This window comes from Larimichthys crocea, chromosome XVIII (assembly GCF_000972845.2).
Source record: "Larimichthys crocea isolate SSNF chromosome XVIII, L_crocea_2.0, whole genome shotgun sequence".
NCBI classification, from domain to species: domain Eukaryota; kingdom Metazoa; phylum Chordata; class Actinopteri; family Sciaenidae; genus Larimichthys; species Larimichthys crocea.
The window spans coordinates 10,720,102-10,739,871 of NC_040028.1; the positions used below are offsets into that span (position 1 = coordinate 10,720,102).

Consider the following 19,770-nt stretch of genomic DNA (forward strand, 5'->3'; position numbering starts at 1 on the left):
GGTAAAAACGAGCACTTGAGACTTTTTTTTTTTTTTTTTTTGCTGCATCACATCACAAATTTATTCAAGTCAAAAATACATTTTTATAGATATTTTCTATCTGTCTGCTACATGAAATAAACACAATCATCAGGGTGAATTATTTACAGTAATCACAAGGCCGTACACTTAGTAAGATGTTAAAAAAACCCAAACATAGTTACTCTGTGTGCAGAGGGAAAGAGAGAAGGCGACGTGTACTTTGTGGTCAGTGTGTACAGCATCTTTTACAAAGGGACCAGTGCTGAAAGCAAACAATCATGTTGTCAAGGCAAAGACAAGCCTCATAAATAAAAACACACACTAGACAGTAGCATACAGTATTCTGGTGGACATGTAACAACACACACAACACACACTCAGAGTTAAAGTGGACTGAAACCCATCTGCATATCAGCAAGATGGATGATGGGGAATTAGTTTGTGAAGGGATTGAACATGGCGTTGAAAATTCGGACTGCTCAAACAGGACAGCCAAACACACACTCAATGTTTTTGGCAGATCATCTAATAATGTCGATCTATCAGGTCATAAATGATTGATCAAGCAAAGATGGCAGTAAGATTGGTGATCGATGTTAGGCTTCAATACTGTGTCATTGCAAAAGCAGAATTTTCATCTGGATTCAGGCACATTATATGTAAGTTTCTGTTCTTTGACGTTTACGTCTGATGACCTCATTGTTGTCTAATTAGGTAGAAACCTCAGAGAGCAAAGAGAGCTTAGAGATCACCCTGCTAAAGATTATTCAATGCACTTTCAAGTTCTGAAAAGTTTTAAAACCGGAGACAATGAGTAGATGGTGAAATACTGCATGCTGAAAACGAGAGCAGTAACTGCTCCGAGTGTGGCGGACTAAATTCTTATTTACAGTGATGGCCAGACATACATGACTGCATTGTACGAGGGTGTCTTCATAGTTTTTATTTCCGTGTGCCTGTGCATGTCCTCACTTTCTCAGCCGCTGTTGCCGCTCACTGTGGCAAGGCTTTCAAGATGGCGTTCACCTCCTCAGCTACTGCCGTCAGCGCAAACTCAAACTGGTCCTGATGAGGGCGAGCAGGAGAGAGACAGAGATGGAGAGAAGGAACGGAAGCGTGAGAGGTGTGAAAGGGATGGTTGGAGATAGGACAGAGAGAAACAGTTGGTTTATGACGGCCGTCCACCTTTAAAGTCCTCAAATACTGCAAAACACAAATTGATGGTACCTTGGTGCGGACCAAGCCGGGCCTCTGATCTCTGATGTGCTCCAATGAGGCTGCGATGTCGATCTCCTTCACTCCTAACAACAACAGGGACAGTAAAAGTGTCACTATTACAGTTTGTGAGCTTTGCTTTCTGTTTTTGGTGCTAAGATCTTTCTCTCTAAATCTGAAGGCAAAAAAGTTTATGAATTTTAAAACTGTAGTGTTACATTTTTATAGCTTGGTTATGAAACCAAAACATTTTTTTTTTAAGTTAAGATACTTGTGGAACAATTCCCATAAATATAATACGTAACGCCCAAGCAGTATAGTGTGACTTTAGCGCCATCTGCTGTCCAGAGTATGTATCTCATCAGCGTACACTCCTATGAGGAAAATTCCTCCCTCAGTCCAACATGTCCTAAAATATTCCATTGAGCTCCATGCCAAAATGTTTAGGTAATGACTTATAATCTATGACTGTGTGTGTGTGTGTGCATATGTGTGACTCACCTTTGGCCATGCGGTTCAGCACCATGTCAATGAGGATGTATGTGCCAGTCCTGCCAGTCCCATTACTGTGAGAAGGAAAAAAGGAAACAGTGAGTGTTCATGTTTTTCTCCATAGCGTTTTATCTCCTTTCCAAACACTTCTGGTGTTTCACATAAACCTGACACTCACTTTCGTATATATATATTTTTACCTGCAGTGAACGATGATTGGGCACGAACGACCTCTGTAGCATTTATTCACCTTCCTGAAAAGCAGGAACAAGGGAGAGCAGAGAAAGAAAGGAGAACAAAGAACAGAGAAAAGGCTTTATTGTAAATAATGAATGACAAATTTTGTAACGGTAAGAAACCTTGTCCCCATTTTGAGAGAATATACATAAATGGCTTGTTATCAGTATTCAAGACATTAATAAATGAATGCAAAACAATCATTAATGTCTCTTTTACACGTTCGGGCCAATGCGAAGAAAGTGGAAAGTGACAAAATAAGAAGAATAAAGGGATGGAAAGATATATGTTAATGACATGAACAGTAATATTAGGAATGAGGTGTAGAAGACCAGTAGAGGATAAATTAGAAACAGCATGAGGTTGCAGAGGACGGTGAGATGGCAAAACAGGAAAGAATAGGTGAAGAGGAAGCCACAGATTCACTGTCCCTCTTGCAGTAGCCAGTCACACCTGCCAATGCTCATTTTTGTGACTATGCAACTGGAGCCAGAGTACTAGCTGCAAACCACAAAAATGACACTGGGAGATGTTAAAATACAAACCTATCAACCTGCACACTGGGAGAGAGGGAGAGAGAGAAAGCCAGGATGGTGGCTAGGGTATGAAATGTACAGGATAGGGCTCTTCTTTGATTTCACACCATGCAGAATGACAGGAAACAGTAAAAAGATGGATGTGATGGAGTTGATCGGGAGGATTCAAACCCACTGATGTGGTAGGGTAGCAGTGAGTCACCGCGACATTACACACTGCATCCTGACCACCTGTTTTCTCCATTTTGTGTTTAGTCACTGAAACTGATTGAATCTTGTGGCACCTGTTAAAAACCAAGAATACCTGTGGGGGACAGTCTGTGTGTGTGCGCGTCAATGTACATTTTCTTACCTACGGAAGTCGAGCAGCGGTCGCGTGGAGGTGGGGATGCCGTCAGCCGGCCAGCTCAGCAGGTGAAACTGCGTCAAGGTTCTGGTCTCCTGCGTCTGGACATTCTTTAGGTAGAAGCTACGTACAAGGAAGTCCTTGCACCAGATGTGCTCTGACACCAGGTTCACCTGATCAACACAAAGGCAAAAAGAGACAGAGAGGGACGGCGGAGATATGGACAAGAGGGTAGAAGAAATGTGATTTGATTCTTGCGGTACATTAGTCTGAATGTAGATTCTTGCAATCTCCCAAAAAAAAAGTAAGGATGCTGATTTTAACCCACATGGTTTTTTTCAGGCTGTGTATAAAAAGAAAAAAATGACACCTCCATTTAAAATAAGAGATCACATGATACAAAATTGCACTAATTATCCTGGAATGATTTTTTTTGTGCACATAAAAAAACACAACTAAAAGGAGATTGTAGCATAAACAGGACATGTCTTAATTCTAGGAAAACTAAATTCTATATTAAATCAGAATTATCCTTCATCGTTAAACTTACATATTTGATTTCAGATCATACTTCATTTCATGAATTTTATAACCTTTTATAACCTATTATCCTGCCCCTCTTTTGTACATATGGCAACAGGTATAATGCAGGAAAGCTGTGCCTATTAAACTGAACTGTGTTACTAGAAAAGCATCATAAAAAAGACACAGGGCCATATGTGAAATTAGAGTTACAACAGGAAATTAACCTCGTAGATGTGGTAGAGCGATGAGCCTTCATCAGGCCAGTATCGCTCGCATTGTTTCTCGCCATCTTCCACCAGAGCTGTCATCATCACAATCACCGTACAGCCGTTCTCCCACACCATCTGTGGATGTAAGACAGCACATATGGACACACATTAAGATAAATCTGTGACATCTGTAAGTAACGAGACAGGTAGACTGAATGGTCCAATGGCCTATATCGTTTTAATTTGCCACTAAACGGCAGTAAATCCACTAAATTGGGAGCGAGACAGAACAGACGAGAAAAAACAGCAACAAGAGAAGGAAGATTGTACCGACCTGCCAGAAATCAGCGACGGTGTGAGCAAGCGGTCCCTGTGTGGCGATATAAGCTGGCTGACGAGGGTCATGATCAAACTATGTGAAAAAGGAAGGAAGGAGTTTCTTAGACTTTTCTCTCAAACAGATATGAGTTACAGCAAGGTAGCAATGTGTTCGCATGCTCTTCTTTCTGCTGTCACGAAGAGTTTAAATTGAATTAAATTAAATTAAAATTAAATTACCATGTAGCAAACCACTAATTATAAATATTATCATTGACTTTAAATGTTCTGGATCGTTTGAAGGATTCTTACAATGATGCTGGCGTTTATGTAGTCTTGTTTACTGGAGTTTACTTCAGACTTCAGCTTCACCCGGGAGTGATCATCTGTTAAAGAGAATAGGTGTCAGCAATCCACCGCTCACTATGCGGGTTTAGTCCAGTAAAATGCTTAAAACTGGTATAGTGCTGTGCATGCAGATGTGGGTGCGCTGTGCACTGAGAGGGCTGATCGATGATTGACAGAAAAGATCACACAAAACGACATTAGTGGACTAACAGGGAAGGGATTCAGCGTGTCTGTTTTTGTCCATGTTGCTCGGGCCTTGAGCCACAGCTACTGAACTGGGATCAGCCTGGTAGGAGCACAAAGCTTCCCACTCTTTCTGAAGTCGGTCCTTATTACGCAAGTGATCCTCCATGTACGCCTGACGGAGAGATGACATGCAAACGAAAGGTTAATGTCTGCTAAACAAGAAAAAGGATGTATTTTATTATTAGTATTATTATTTTTCATCACATTTTCTCACCAGTATCATGTGACCAGTAGAGATGTCCATGTTAGACTGGGCTGGCTCTTCGCTCCACGACGGTGTGGAGCTGTGGGTGGAGGAAGGGCTGTGCTGGGGACCATCGCTGAACTGGGAGGACACGCTGCTGACGCGCGATGTGTCCGTACCCCTTCGACCACCGGCCCCGGTGGCTATGGCGGACCCCACCATGCTCCCACCAGCAACACAGTCCTGGCGGCACAGGGAGGATTTGGATGCCATGTGCTGCCGACATAGCTCCTGGATGAAAAGTAAAGAGAGGGAGAGGTGGGAAAAAAGGGTAAACAAAATGTAAGTAATTGATAAAAGGGCTTTGATTATACTTTAATATCAATATTTTGACTGAATAATTAATTAAAGCCATTCATTGAAACCAAAGTAAAAACAAACAAACAGTGAAAACATCATCATCACTCTATGCTGCCCTACCTGGTAGTCAAAGTGAGTCTCTGCTCCTCCCTCTGGCCCAAGGCCTAGCTTGCCATTGGCCACTTGCTGAGTGTAGTGTCTGAGACAAGCTACAGCCATGGCCAATACCAGCACGCCTCCTACGACTGCCATGGAAACAGCAGTGATAACTGTCCCGCTGGAGCCCTCGGAAACCTTGCTCACCTGAGGATGACCCCGTGCATCTGTCCTCTGGGGAAAAGACATCATGAATAATGGTGAGTTTGATATGGAACATAAAGAAAACACATTATTATCTCATATAAGTGTCATTTGTTGACATCGCCCTTTGAGAGTAGTGGACCCAAGCTAAGCTACCCCCGGGGAATCTGCTCTCACCACTGGAATTCAAAGGTCAAAGCTCATTTCAGTTTAACAACACATTTGTTTCTACCTAACTATACATGACAGCAAGGTGTGCTCAGTGAGAAGGCTGATGCTGAGTTTTAAAGACAGAGGTCTGAGAAGTCAAGGTAGATCAGTGAACCGTGGTACACTTGCATGTCACAGTGTCATTCTACCTCTTCGTCTCATGTTGCCTTCCAAAACAGCTTTATTATGCTGTGACATAAAGTACATCGGAATTTTACCTAAAAATCTTGCAGCTTTAATCTCTACACACACAAACACACACACACACCCACACACACACACACACACACACACACACACACACACACACACATAAAATGAGTCATCACACTCCTTTTCAGACAAAATGTCACTCCAAAGATAGAAAAAACAAAAAACATCTTCACTGGTAAAGTTAATAAACCAAACAACCTTAAGAGAAATAATTTTGGTTCTGTAATCTCTACACTTTGTCCTGATGTCAATCATATGACCATTTTGTGAAACCTAAATATGCTACAGGATCAACAGGGTTTACGAAGCAAAATAAACAATCTCCATATTTGATTGATTTAGAGAAAATCACTGAAATGACTGAATGGTAGACAAATTGAAAACATTTGTATCAGGTAGGATATTATGTTGTTTGTTCTTTCTGTCATCCCTGACATTGTGTATTTTTCACTCCTTTTTATTATGAAGTTATCTGTATCTCTACCCTTTTCTAAACTTGAAATATCAATTCATGATATACTAATTAATTTTTCTGGTGCGGTGTGTCTAGATGGGCATAAATCCATTAAACACAAACACAAAATTTGAGATGCAGGCAATGATTCTGAGGCCAAAAGCCTGGCTGGTTTTGTGTGAACAGAAAATAATGAGGTTAATGACACTTGTGACTGTTGCCATAGCACCTGGGATCTGGGAGCCACAGTAGGGGGGAGGTGGAGGAGATTCAGCACCATGGCAACAAGTCAAATACTGGTTGTTATGAGGTGTCGCCTCGCTCATTCGTTCTGGCTACTTGCCCTCCAGGTGGCACACATTCACAGTGGTTTACACACAAACACACACACGTGTGTGCGCGTGTCACATAGAGTGCAATGATTGTGCTTCTTTCTGAAGGTAACTCACCAAAAACTGTGTATTCAATTTTAAAATACAGACATTTTGCGGCATACCATTATATTACTCTTGTAATCTGTAATATATATTTAATTTCTGAGCTTGTATTTATGCATTATGGGTTCCCTTTCCCCATTTTGTAGCACTCTAACAGCCACACATAAAAAAAGAAATCCCACAAGACAAAAACATTAAAAACCTATCGGTGGTCTCAATGTAAACACAAGACTGCTACAAAGTCTGATAACCTGTCAAGGTCCTGTCAGGGTCTGGGAGTGAATAGATTAAAGTGAAAATGGTAAAGAATACAGAGCAGTGATTATATCTCTGTTGCCTTGACAACTGCTCCATATGTTACTGATAGGAGGGGTTACAAAGGAAATTTTCCACAGGAGCTTAGTGGGTCCATGTTTATGCGTGTATCATATACCTCTCCCACACCAGCCTGTTCAATCTTCAGGCCCGTCTCAGACTCCAGGAAGTTCTTTTCAGCAACTGTCGGGGTGAAAAAAACAAGAATAATAATAATGATATTTGAAGAAAAATCTGTGTAAGACAGTACAATACACCCACGTTTCATGCCTTTGAGTAGGTGTTAAGTGTCTGTGTGTGTGTGTGTTTTTGAGCCTCACCAGCTTTAGCAGCCACCTCTGCAGCCGTCATGTTGTGTTCATTCTGGCGGATGCGAAACGTCAGCGCACGACCCACCACGCTAGCAACACAATGCCAAAGACACACAAACATGCTGAAGGCTTCAAAATTGTGAAAAACATTTCTTTTTTTTAATAGTGAGAAAAAGGATTCTCTCACATACTGACACATATACAGTAATGGTGGTGTTACCTGATGTTGATAAAGCTGCTGGTTGTCAGGTGTATTTTATCGGCCAGCAGTTCCAACAGCTTCACTCCTTCATACAAACTCAGATGACTACGAAAGAAAAACATCATCCTCGTAAACACCGCGTTCAATAAAACTGCTATTTGCTACACTTGATAGCTCTATAGGAAGGGATTTGTTTAAAGTTATAGCTGAAATCTGAATTTGACTGAGTGCTGACCTCTGGTTGGTGATAATGTACCCATACTCCTCCTTGGCTCCTGTACCCTCAACCAATGGCGGCCCCTGCTCCTTCAAGCCATGTCCAGCTTCAGCAGGAGCAACCTGCGGAGGTTGGGAAGCAGAAGGGGACTTGCTGGCGCTCTTGGCTGGAGGTGTGGCTGGGACTGAGGCAGAGGACGTTGCAGGAGGTGCAGCAGGGGGACCGGGAACAGGGGCAGGCTTTGCTGGCTTATGGGACACACTGTCTGTTTTTAACAGCTGCATCTACGGGGGGAATGGTAGAAGATCTGTCAGTGAAAAAAAGTGTATGACTGCTTCTAGTGAACTTCTTGCTTGACAGTGGATGCTGATTTACCTCCTTGAGTGTGATGAGGTCTTTCTCAGTTGGATCTGTGTTAAGAGAGGTAAATTAATGTTGTAAATAAACATTACAGCATCGTTTATTTTATCCATCTATGTAAGTGTCAGCTATTAAGATCTGGAGGTTTCATTGCAAATTTAGATTTGAAAAAAGCTCATTTGAAAGAAGTTATAAAAGTCATTTTTTCATATATGCATAGAGCTTCCTACTGTAGCTTTAGAATCCCATTGGTATGTCTCAAAAAAAGGACAGGGGGCAATTAAAAAAGACAAATATCCCCCTTACATTGTACTTGACAAATCATGAATTAAGATTTTGTTTTGTTTGACCCAATATAACAGAACACAGATAATAAGTGAAAGGCTGTACTTGTCTTGTCTTGGGCCTGCAGCAGCTGCAAGACGAGGGCTAGTTTGTAGAGCTGCTCTTGACTGAGCTCTCTGGGGTCGGTTCCGTACCTCTGCAAGACTCCTGACATCCTCTGGAGCAGGTCATCTGGTACAGCATAGCAAAGTTGGTATTATATTTGCACTGCCCAACATTTTGTGTGGTCATAGCATAAACCTGTATCAATTTAAGGAATCATGTCAATTAAGTTAAATATGCTAATCTTTCTCACCATTTGCATTTCCAGACAGAGAGCTGAAGTCCTGAGGAACTTTTTTATTCTGCAGCTGTTGTTGTTGTTGTTGTTGTTGTAGTAGTTGTTGTTGTTGAAGTTGTTGTTGTTGTTGTTGGTGTTGTCTGCCAGCAGTACCAAGTCTCTCCTCTAGGGTGTAGTCTTCCACATAGTCCACTGGTATCTCCACCTCAAAGTCCTCATAATAAGGCAGACCTGCCCATAGCATAATAAATTATGAGAATTGTAAAGTTATAATGCATGTAACTCAAGAACTTGCTTATAAAAACAAACAAACAAACACCTCAGTACTTATTGTTTTAATATTTCCACAATAGTTTTTTTGTTTTGTTTTTCATTTAGGAAATATGAAAATCCTGCTCACCTGCAGGAGCCATGGGAGCAGCGCCTCGTTGGCGATAAGAAGGCTGTGCAGATGCCAGGTAGTGAGACAAGGCTTCCTGTAGCAGCTGCCTGTCACGCTCTCGCTCTCTCTGATTGGTCTGAGACCTTGAAGAGGGGCGGGCATAACCGCCTCCTGCCCCAAGGAGTGATCGCTCTACATCTTGGTACCTATGCTGGAATTAGGAGAGATGATTTTGTAACATGTGCATGCATGTGTGTGATATTTAAGATCTTTTTTTTGATTGTTTGTATTTGACGCACACACCTGCCTTTAGACAATAATGATGTGTACCTGGTGGTATGTGTATGGGTCCATAGAGGCTGTCTGCATGCGTAGTGGGGACTGGGGAGGCTCAACAATCATGTAGTCTACATAGTTTCCTCCAGGAGATGTAGAACCTGACTTAGCACTGCGGTGGTAAGGGAGGTTGAGCTGTTTGGACCTGGCAATATAGAGAGAAACAAAGAGAGGATTAAAATGGGTTGAAAGGAGGGGAGGATAAAGGAATAGGTCCAAAGGGAAATAAATGGTGACACAGGGTGCAAATGAATGGATGGATCTGACTCATTTGTTTTGTGTGTAATGTCCATTTCTCACTCAATATCATTGTAACTGGAGAGTACTTACTGAGATGAATGAGAGGAGGAGGAGGAGGAGGAGGGGGGGGTGTTTGGCTTTGAGGGTTGGGTGGTATGAGGTACTCTCTTCAGCTCCTTTGACAAAATATACTGGGTGATGTCGTTTTGCCAGGAAAGACCTGCAGACACACACGCGCGCACACACACACACATACACACACACACACACACAGCAATTAAAGAAAGCCACAGAAGCCGAGAGTGAGAGTGCAAGACAGAGGCCAGTTTGAGGCAGAGAGAGAAGATTCTCTAAGATCAATACTGTTTGAAGGGCTCATATTATGAATGGATTTCTGCCTATTCATTTATATTCCAAGTACCAATATGACTATTGGTACTTGGAATTCATGGTGAGCATACTCATTTATCATTTTTTAGCTCTTCTAGCATAATGTCTGTTGGCCTACTATGCTATAGCCCAGACTGGAATATCTCAAAAAACATTTCTTTTAGATAGTCGCGGTACCCGGAGGATAAATTGGATTAAGCATCATCATATTAGCGCACTGCAGCGTTTAAATTTAGCCCCATGGAACACTAAATTCAAGGTACAATAATGTAGAAACAAAGGAAGGAAAAATGAAATGCAACTCATATAAAAACTGTTAAAAATGACCCACACACTTGTCTAATGTCTAAACCCTTGGCTTTCAGTCACTGAGAATCAGTGGTGTAGTTTTGGCTTTGTCAAGGAATGCTAGTCATGATTTTTTTATTTATTATCTCACCTTTTAGCATGAGCTCTTTAAGGACTTCCTGCATCCTCTTCAGAACAGGAACTGTCACCTGGTATTGGACCTGGTCCTGATTAGAGGTACGACATTGACCAAATAGCCCATCTGGAACACAAGCACACACACACACACACACATACAGAGTTGTAAATATTGTTTAACCTTTATTTTGCCTGGATCTGGTCTCATGAGATTATCTTTTTAAAGTGACTCCCGCTCTAAAATGCAATCCAATTTACAGGCTAAGCAACATTTTAACAGGCCACAGTAGTAAAAGCACAGGTGTAAATAATAAAATCAAGAATGGCTGAATATAGAAAAGAATACAATGGATACTTTATTGATCACTTGAGGGAAAATTGTTGTTTCATTCCAATTTTTACATGCATTTTACCCGAAATACAAGCTATGGAGAGGTGAAGTGAGCGGTTCGGTACCTTGCTCAAGGATACCTCAGCAGTGCTACGAAGGTGAACTGGATCCTCTCCAGCTACCAGTCTATCCTCTATACTTTGATCCATGCTGGATTTGAACCTCATTGAACTGCTCACAGTTTCAGGGTCCTGATATTGTGCATGCTGGCACTGTCACACTCTCATGACTTACTGGGACACCTGACTAGAAATGAGCTATCATTTCTTTTATTAGTTATTAGTAACTTTTTCCCTACAATGACTAATCTGCATAACAAATTTAACAAGTGAACAATTAAAGTTAAATTAAAAATGTTCATAAATCTGTGTTCTTATTACCACAAATATTTCAATGAAGCTGCCCTTGAGGTTTAGTACAGCACACTGTAATACCCATAATACTTACGGTAGCCCACACCACACTAGCCTACAGCTGTGAGTCATAGTTTTGAAGTACAGCCCACACACTTACACCGTTCGTCACATTCCTTTTGACGAGGTTCTGCCACCGTCACTGTAAATCTTTTGAAATTGTCTCATGGCAACCGAAATAAGAATAGCATTTGTTCAGTATTATATCACTTATATAATATCATATTACATATCTCCTAGAAAAATCATGAATCAATAACTTTTATCTGCAGTATATGAACAAATGAACCATTATATCATCTTAGCCCACAATTTCATGCATCCACACTTCAGCCTCAAACAAGATATTGCGTCATTCTAAGTTTCATAAAATTAGCACTTGCTGCAGGTATCACTGTAAGCATCGGATAAAAGATAAAAAGAGTCAGGAGGAGTGAAGCCACCACAAAACGCAGGCTACACAAGTGAGTTACATTAGTTACTGAGAATCTGAAACTGAACTGCAGAGGCAAATCATATTTATAAGGCCTGTTTTTTCACTATGAAATCTGAAAGTGAAGATATTTCTCAAGAAAAAGATGGTCAGACTGCGATGTGATAGGAATAAAGATAAGGAAGAGCAGACTATGTATTATCTGGCGCACTGATGAGTCACCGGTCTTTGACTACACCAGCTAAATCTCACACAACCCAACCTGTTTCAGTTATGATTATTTAGTTCAGATTATTATTCTATTGCCAACTTGATCCTTAGGCTGACAGGAAATACAGAATATTGACTAGATACGGATACGAATCTTTCCCCCACTGAACACACAGACAAGAGACAGTTTTCTAGACTTATTTTCCCATAATCAAATTACTGATGCCGATGTTAATGATACGACACAGGATGTTTTATCCTGGCAGTGAATTGCACTGATAGAGATGATAGACATGTCAGATAGTAGCTCTTATTTCTGGTAGTGAACTGACTGATGACAGACGGGAAAGGAGCGTGAGGAGGAGGAATGGAAGATGAATGGGGAGAAGACAGCAAAGCGCACGGTTTGATTGGATTGGGACTATTTCTGGAGCTGGGATTATTTCTGCACTTTTCATTTTTGTGCAGAGATGTCTATGTCCAATTACGATAGACCCACCAAACCTTCCCTAGTGGGCAGATGCATGTTGTATATTGACATGGTATCCGAGTCAGCACATGACAAGATCAGGGTGCTACACCTACACACAGAACTGTTTAACAGACTTCCTAAAACAACATTAACCTAAACTAATCCTGCTGGAGATGAAGATGGCCAAACCAGCAGAGCCTGATTGACCCTACACAGTGTCACAAACAGGCAAAGACCTCCTCCTCTGACAGTCTTTGAAAAGGATGAGTATAGGGGGAGGAGCCATGTGTCCAACATTTGCACACTCCACTGCTCCTCAAATGAATAGAGACTGTGGACAGTGGCAACCTGCAGAATCTATAATCTAGGGCCACATCTGGCCTTTAGACACAAATAACAACAGCTGGGAGCACCTAAAAGACGCTGTGCATTTCATGCCAAAGCACACAGGACACAATTGATCTATCCAATCATTAGCGGCAGGCAGCAGGCTGGAGCAAAGGAAAATATTTTTTAACTAGAAGGAACCTTGAAGTCTGGAAATCCGCTACAACAACAGCAGGCTGTGCTGTGCTGTGCCGTGCTGTGCTGTGCTGTGCTGTGCTGTGCTGTGCTGTGCTGTGAGCAGACATCATTTGACATTTTAGAGAAATGATTTCTCAAAGGCCGATTGTGAATGCACCACTGCCTTTGTAAGTACCCTTACAGGATGCTATAAAATAACCTGACATCTCTGTCATTAGAGTTGTACATTCAGACATTACATTTCCATTTCCAATAATTTGTTCTGTTCAAAACGTTATAGCTGCTTATGTAGCACTTTCACATTTTAAACTACTGTACTAGATGTACAGAGAAACAAAATTGAAATTAATACCCATATTCAACTCCCGGTATGGCAGCAAACAACAGCCTATGCATAGCCAGTGTAACAACGGCCAAATTTGCACATGAAAAGATGAACAAAAGGGAACATTAACAATGACATACAGTATATTTTATGCAATATAAAATACCCAAGTGATCTGTGAGAGCATCAAAAAACAGAGAAACAGAGCAACAAACATGTCAGCTATTGTTACATGCTTTTCTTTTAGCAAATCTTCAAGTCACACATTCCCAGGATGTCAAGCATGTCATCCAACAAGTGAATGCATTCATTTGCAGTGATGCATTGTGCAGTACAATACTATATATATTTACACAGTTTACTTATTTTATTCATTTTAGGTGCTTGAATAGAAAGAGAGAGACAAAAGGTTCTTTTCAACCAAACAGACGTGTTGTTAAGCCAAATATTTCTTCTCCACCGTGTTCTGTCATCAAAACCACAGATGTGCATAAATATAGCCCTGCGTCTGCTCCTGAGCTGCAAGTACCCTGATCCATTTTTGTATTCTGTCCAATGGCTGTGCGTGTGCGTAAGTGCAATTTCCACAGAGAAGTGCGTAAGTGTGTGTCAGTGACTCATCGCTGTATTAGCACAACAACTGTGGGGGTGTCGACCTCACTGTGATGTCAGTGTTGCCATGGAGACAGTGGGGCGGAGGAGGGGCTTGGATAAAGATGAGGAAAGGGGAGAGGGGCAGGTGACGGAGAAAGAGAGCGAGAGATAGACACATGGGCTCAGAGAGGAGAAATCCTTGACTCGTGTTTGTATGTTTTCATACACAGTTATTGCGTCGGCATGCTTAGTGTGTATAGTGTACTGTATGTTGTGTATATGTGTGTGTCCAGCTACAAGGTTAATAATTGAATGTGCTTTTGAGGCACAGAACATCTTAAGCAAGTAGTCTGTCTTAAAAGTTTAATGTTTAAGTTCAGGAGAGAGGTTATGTCGTTGTTGTACTCACCATCTGAGCAGAACTGATCACCCGTGCACAGTTTTCTCTCAAACAGGCAACCTGAGGTAGAAAGACAAAGAGACAAACAGGTACTCAGAGTAAAATCTTTCACTGCAATCACCATGGCAATGACTGCTTTAACTCACATTTAGAGGGCTAAAATGAAAACTGGCTTACTCAGTATAATTATAATGAAATGTACTAAATAGTGCTAAAAAAAAACCCCACAACCTTCATCCTGTCTTTTTACATTTACATGTTACCATTGTCAAAGCCAACCTACACTGCACTTATCATTTGTAAAGACTTTTATATAATTGGACATTTTAAAAGCGCCCTCACATCAAGTGGTTTCATTTATTAGCGTAAGACCTGTAACTCCTAAAAACCTTGAAATGCCAAATTATCTTTTTTTTTTTCCATTTGAACAACTTTGCTGCTGCATAGACATCAAAATGTGTTACAGGTTAGACAGGCTGCCAGCAGTTTTACAAATATCTCCGATAAGCATGACTGAAGATAAAATGTTGACCTAAATTTTGTGGATGTGAAATACTGATTCATTAGAGGGGACGGATTATATATTTTAATAAAATATATTTGATATATTGATATTATAATTAAACAGGAACAAATACAGCGTTTGTGTCATTAGTATTTTGACCGTATCATAACTTTTAGCTGTTCTACTGCTTCTTATCTTAGTGCGGTGAGTAAGACCTTGCAGCCGATGGCAATGTGGGAAGTAGCAGGTGGCTGGTGATAGATAGGAACGTAACACCGCAGAATATGCATGGATTACACTATTACACTGTTTCTCTTGTCTCATTTTGCCGCTACCTTCCAGAGCAAAATCTCTTTTTTTTCTCTGTTTACACATACATTGACAAAAACAAGTTAATTAAATGTATGAAATCTGTATGAGCATGTGTACATGAGAATATTTCTCAAATTACTATCTTGAATTAAATGAATAAGATGAAAGATGAGTAACTGGTTTGCAGAGTGGATGGATCTGGGTCTTTTTCTTCCTAATAAAAACTTGGATAGAGAACATTTAAAACTATTTTCTCTGCTTTTAAATGAGGTGACGTCGTACCTGACAGTGATTTCAATGACTCACCTCTACTTTCTTTGAAGAAAACGCACACCATACAGAGCACACAGTGTGAGCAGGTAGCTTGTATTTCTTTGATTACTTCTAAAACTTTTATCTTTGAAACCTGAGACTAGATTTCAATGACTACAGGGGACAAGTAATCAATTGTCTGGGATTCCTATTTTTACCAAACAGCATGCCCATTATCTCAGAGATGTGGACTCTCCAGTCTTAAGAAGGTTAAGTGAACCTTCATGTGCAGACATAAAAACATACAGGGATGATATTACATTGGGGCCCAGCCAAAATGTATCTGAGTAATTATAACACACAGTAGCTTCCGGAGGGATCGACATGCACATTGCTGCAATGTTTTCAAGACATTGTGCCTAAATACCAGTCCTAGTCATCAAACACTGATTAGTAGCCCAGGGAAAGACATCTGGTCCTGTTGGGCCAGCATTATTAACACAGAATATTGAAAACAAAAAAACAAATGGCAACACTAATTCAAACTCTTCTCTATTCTACTTCTATTTCTCAGTTGTGTTATTATTTCTCGTACACTCTGGTTTGGCAAATGCAACATTGATTTGATAAGTAAACATTACAAGCATAGAAGAAAATGTTAAAACTCCCCAACGGCAAGTGAAATAAGTGGCTTGGTAGCAACATCAACAATAATTGTTGATTAAGGACAATTATCTTTATTCATATTGGAAAATAATACTCTGGAGTGGCAAAATAGCAAATTTTATGGAAACCTGACCTATTACACAGTGTTTGTCATAGCAACAGGACATCTTCCCTTAGGGAAATGGCTGGCTGAGAACACGTCAGCTTTAACATTAACATCATACTGTGTGTGTGTGTGTGTGTGTGTGTGTGTGAGAGAGGATGGACAGTTGGACACATGGATGGATGGCTAATCAAATGAACAGATGAATGGATGTATGTGTGAAAGAACAGAGACGGAAACAAAGAGGTGTGATCGGATGAAAGGACAAAAGGAAGCAACAGTGCTTACTGGTTTCTCTCCATGGTGCTGAAATCTCAGCTACTCACAGAATGGCTTCCCCACCGTGTACTCCATTGTTCATTGTTAGGATTTATTTAACGCTACTGTAAGCTCTCATAGCTTTTCCCAATGATGTATGACTTTCAATGGCATTTTACCAACATTTCCTGTTCAGTTTTGCTCATTTCTATAGATGTTTTCTGATAGATTGCAAGTATAGTATGTCTCTGCAGTGCTCAAAATAATAGTTTTACCAATATGGCAATACAGCTGAGATATTTTGAGGGTTATTTGATATATAAAATATTAACAGCTCTTGTCATCACAAAGATCTGCTTTAGAAAATGAAAATGAAGCATGTCCGGTTGTTACTAAGCTGTATTAATGCATTTGGGTGACTGCACTTGTTATAAAACTTGGATAATAAAGCATATCAAGATGCCTTAAATAATTCAAATAACTTGTACAATATATGTGGAGGGGAGATAATGGGGATGAAAACAAAATCACGCTCACCTGTTTTTGTCTGAAAGAAAAACTGAGGGAGGAACATTTGGCCTTTCTCAATCTGAATCACTCACTCCACACTCTCACAATCTCCACCAACACATGTCAAACAGAGTGTTTTTTCTTTTTTTATGATTGAAAAGTCTAAACAGATGATGCAACTATTCATGTACTGGTCAATTAGGCTACTGATGGTTCCAGTTTAATTGCTATCTGCAAAATAAAAAAATGAAATAAAAATCACTCTATGTTTAGCAATGATCGATATGAAAAGCTGAAACTACTGTTGCTGCCATTGTCAATAATATTAACACCAAGTGCTACTAATGTCGCTGCCATTTCTGCTGCTGAGAGTGAAATGTGAGCTCCATACTGTTCAAGCATCAGGCAGACATTTTTCCAAATGTACTTAACTTGTTTTCTTTAATCGTATTCAATATGCAGCCTATGCTGTCTTTTCTGTTTACTGGAATCTAATGTTGATATCATATATGATTTAGGGACGCAACCTTTTTGTGTTTATGTTTAAAACACAATTCTGCTGTTTTTGATTTTATTATAATCTACTTCCTTTCTTAATAATAAAAAAAAACATCAATAGAAAAGACTGACAATAAAACCATAATGCCATTTATAGAATAAGGAGTATATAATACTCTACAATAATATCCTCACTAGACTCAGTTTTTATCTGCCTTATCACTTTGCATCCTCCATCTGTCCTCCGCCTCAGTTTCATCTCATTACACTCTACATTCACCCTCACAGAGCCCCATGTCTCTATGTTGGCGAATAATTCAGTTCATTTTGGGAGGATGACACAAGCACAGTTCCCCGAGGCGATGAATAAATACAGATATCTCTAATTGAGAAGTCTCTGCTGGAGTATTACAGGACCGTAAGAGCGATGCCACAGGAGATGATAAAGTATCCTACAGTCGGAGGAGATCACCATAAAGTCATTACCTGCTTACCCTAGACACACCATGTAGGCTACCTGTAGGAATATTACAGGAATATAACCTTGATTAATGATAAGGACAGTGCCATCATCATCATCATCATCATCATCATCTTACCGTATTTGTCTGAGATTCCTGGTTGGCACAGCACGGTTAAAAGGAGCAGAGCTCGCCATGGATTAAGATGTTGCATGATCCTCTGCTGATGCCTTTACAGACGCAGAGAGAAAGATGCGGAGTGTCCTCTTTTTCTTTTCTTTGCTATGCCCTATGTTAAATCCCCATAATGTTCAGACGAGCCGCAGCCAGTGTCGACAGCTCACATTGCACCCAAAGGGCCCATGTGACGGATAGAAAAAAAAAAAAGGAAAAAAAAAAGGAAAAAAAAAATAAATGGGCTGAAAAAACTAATTCCTCACGGTGATGAGGCGGGGCGTGAGGAGACGGTGGAGGAGGGAGGAGGAGGTGTGGGAGGGACAAGCGGCGTAGTATCGACTCACACGACTGCACAAGTGCGGAAATAAGGTTCAGTGTGAAGAAACGGGGAGATCTCCGAGTGAGAGTATGGCCCTGTAGTTACGTCATGATGATGATGATGAGGATGATGATGATGATGAAGAAGTTTGTTTTTTATCCACAAACGTCATGCATTCATTATCCATGAACGTGCATGCATGCATCCCACCAAACTTAGAGCTGCGCAGGTGAATCTCCCCTTTTCCCCCTTTCAGACAAGAAACAAGCTTATCAACAACAATCGTAGACCGTGTCAGATGTAATTTCCAATATGACCCCAGTGACCTGTTTGTTTACCTGAAGAAGAAGTGCATAGTCTAATATTCAATCCAATTCAATTTTATTTGTATAGCCCAAAGTCACAAAGTACATTTGCCTCAGAAGGCTTTACAATCTGTGCAGGGAGTGACACCCTCTGTCCTTAGACCCTCGGTTCGAGAGAGGAAAAAACCTTTAACAGGGAAAAAATGTGGAAGAAACCTCAGGAAGAGCCACAGAGGAGGGATCCCTCTCCCAGGACGGACAGACGTGCAATGGATGTCACGTGTACAGAACAAATCAACACAAACTTAATATGTGTGTAGATTTTCCTCAAGGGATTAATAGAAGGAATGAAGGCCCAGATGGATGGATGCAAAATACTGTGCCTTTACGACCTACACATGCAGCCCAGGTAAGACTACAGTGCACTAAGATCCAATATGTGGAAACTAGACTGTGACATTGAACCAAAAAGAACATTTCCAGTGAGTATTCTGGTTTACTAGACAAATGTAATAACTTGTATTGTTGTATCCCCCTCTAAAATCATTGCTATTGTCTCTCAGTCTGGCACTGACACTTTAGGGGTATCCAAATTGAAAGTCCAACACTGTATAATTAATCCCTTCTTATTGGAAACGCACTGTGTTTGGCAGAAAGCCATACTTCCACCGAGGAAGTCTCCTCACAGCAGTTCATCTTGTCCTCTTGCTCCCTCTTGTGTCTATGTGAACCAATTGGTTAGAGAGGCTGTTGCAACAGTTTGAACAGGGGGCAGCAGCAGCTGTCCACGCATCCAACTTTTTTTAAGGCTCCATATTGAATTAAAAAGAATCTAATATAAAGCTTGTCACAGCTTACTGAAGAAGTTTTGCTGCTGTCAAGTCTGGTGCTGTATGATGTAACAGGTGAAAAAAGGTCTATGACCCCACCTAACAACCACAGTTTTACAGTTTTTTTTTGGAGCTTTTGCATGTTTCAGTATTGAAGACATATTTATTTAACAGATGAGCAGACTGGCCAGTGGAAGACCAGATTCTTGGCTTTGGCCCTGATGTTCACACAGTGATCCCATCCTTGGCAGAGCGTAGGCAGCGTCCAGTGGATGCCTGACATGGGATTGGCATTGGTTGTTTAGAGTTTACTTGCACTGTGTGTTAAATTGTGCATTGTCCTCCCATGAAACAGT

The 19,770-nt window shown here is 40.7% G+C and overlaps 1 protein-coding gene across 1 annotated transcript; it reads right to left on the reverse strand.

Moving 5' to 3' along the window:
* Positions 1-22: 22 nt before the first annotated feature.
* Positions 23-18,331, reverse strand: ptprna (protein tyrosine phosphatase receptor type Na). The gene is made up of 24 exons (XM_010742971.3): positions 17,922-18,331; positions 14,228-14,278; positions 10,469-10,579; positions 9,730-9,859; positions 9,394-9,544; positions 9,082-9,274; positions 8,697-8,912; positions 8,447-8,572; positions 8,072-8,106; positions 7,715-7,980; positions 7,498-7,584; positions 7,287-7,366; positions 7,085-7,149; positions 5,158-5,367; positions 4,708-4,968; positions 4,458-4,605; positions 4,212-4,285; positions 3,916-3,993; positions 3,597-3,716; positions 2,854-3,020; positions 1,929-1,982; positions 1,738-1,802; positions 1,249-1,322; positions 23-1,086 (listed from the first exon to the last, which is right to left on the reverse strand). The coding sequence occupies exons 1-24, from the start codon at positions 17,995-17,997 to the stop codon at positions 1,015-1,017; spliced, it is 2,910 nt and encodes a 969-aa protein (XP_010741273.3). The 5' UTR covers positions 17,998-18,331; the 3' UTR covers positions 23-1,014.
* Positions 18,332-19,770: the final 1,439 nt, after the last annotated feature.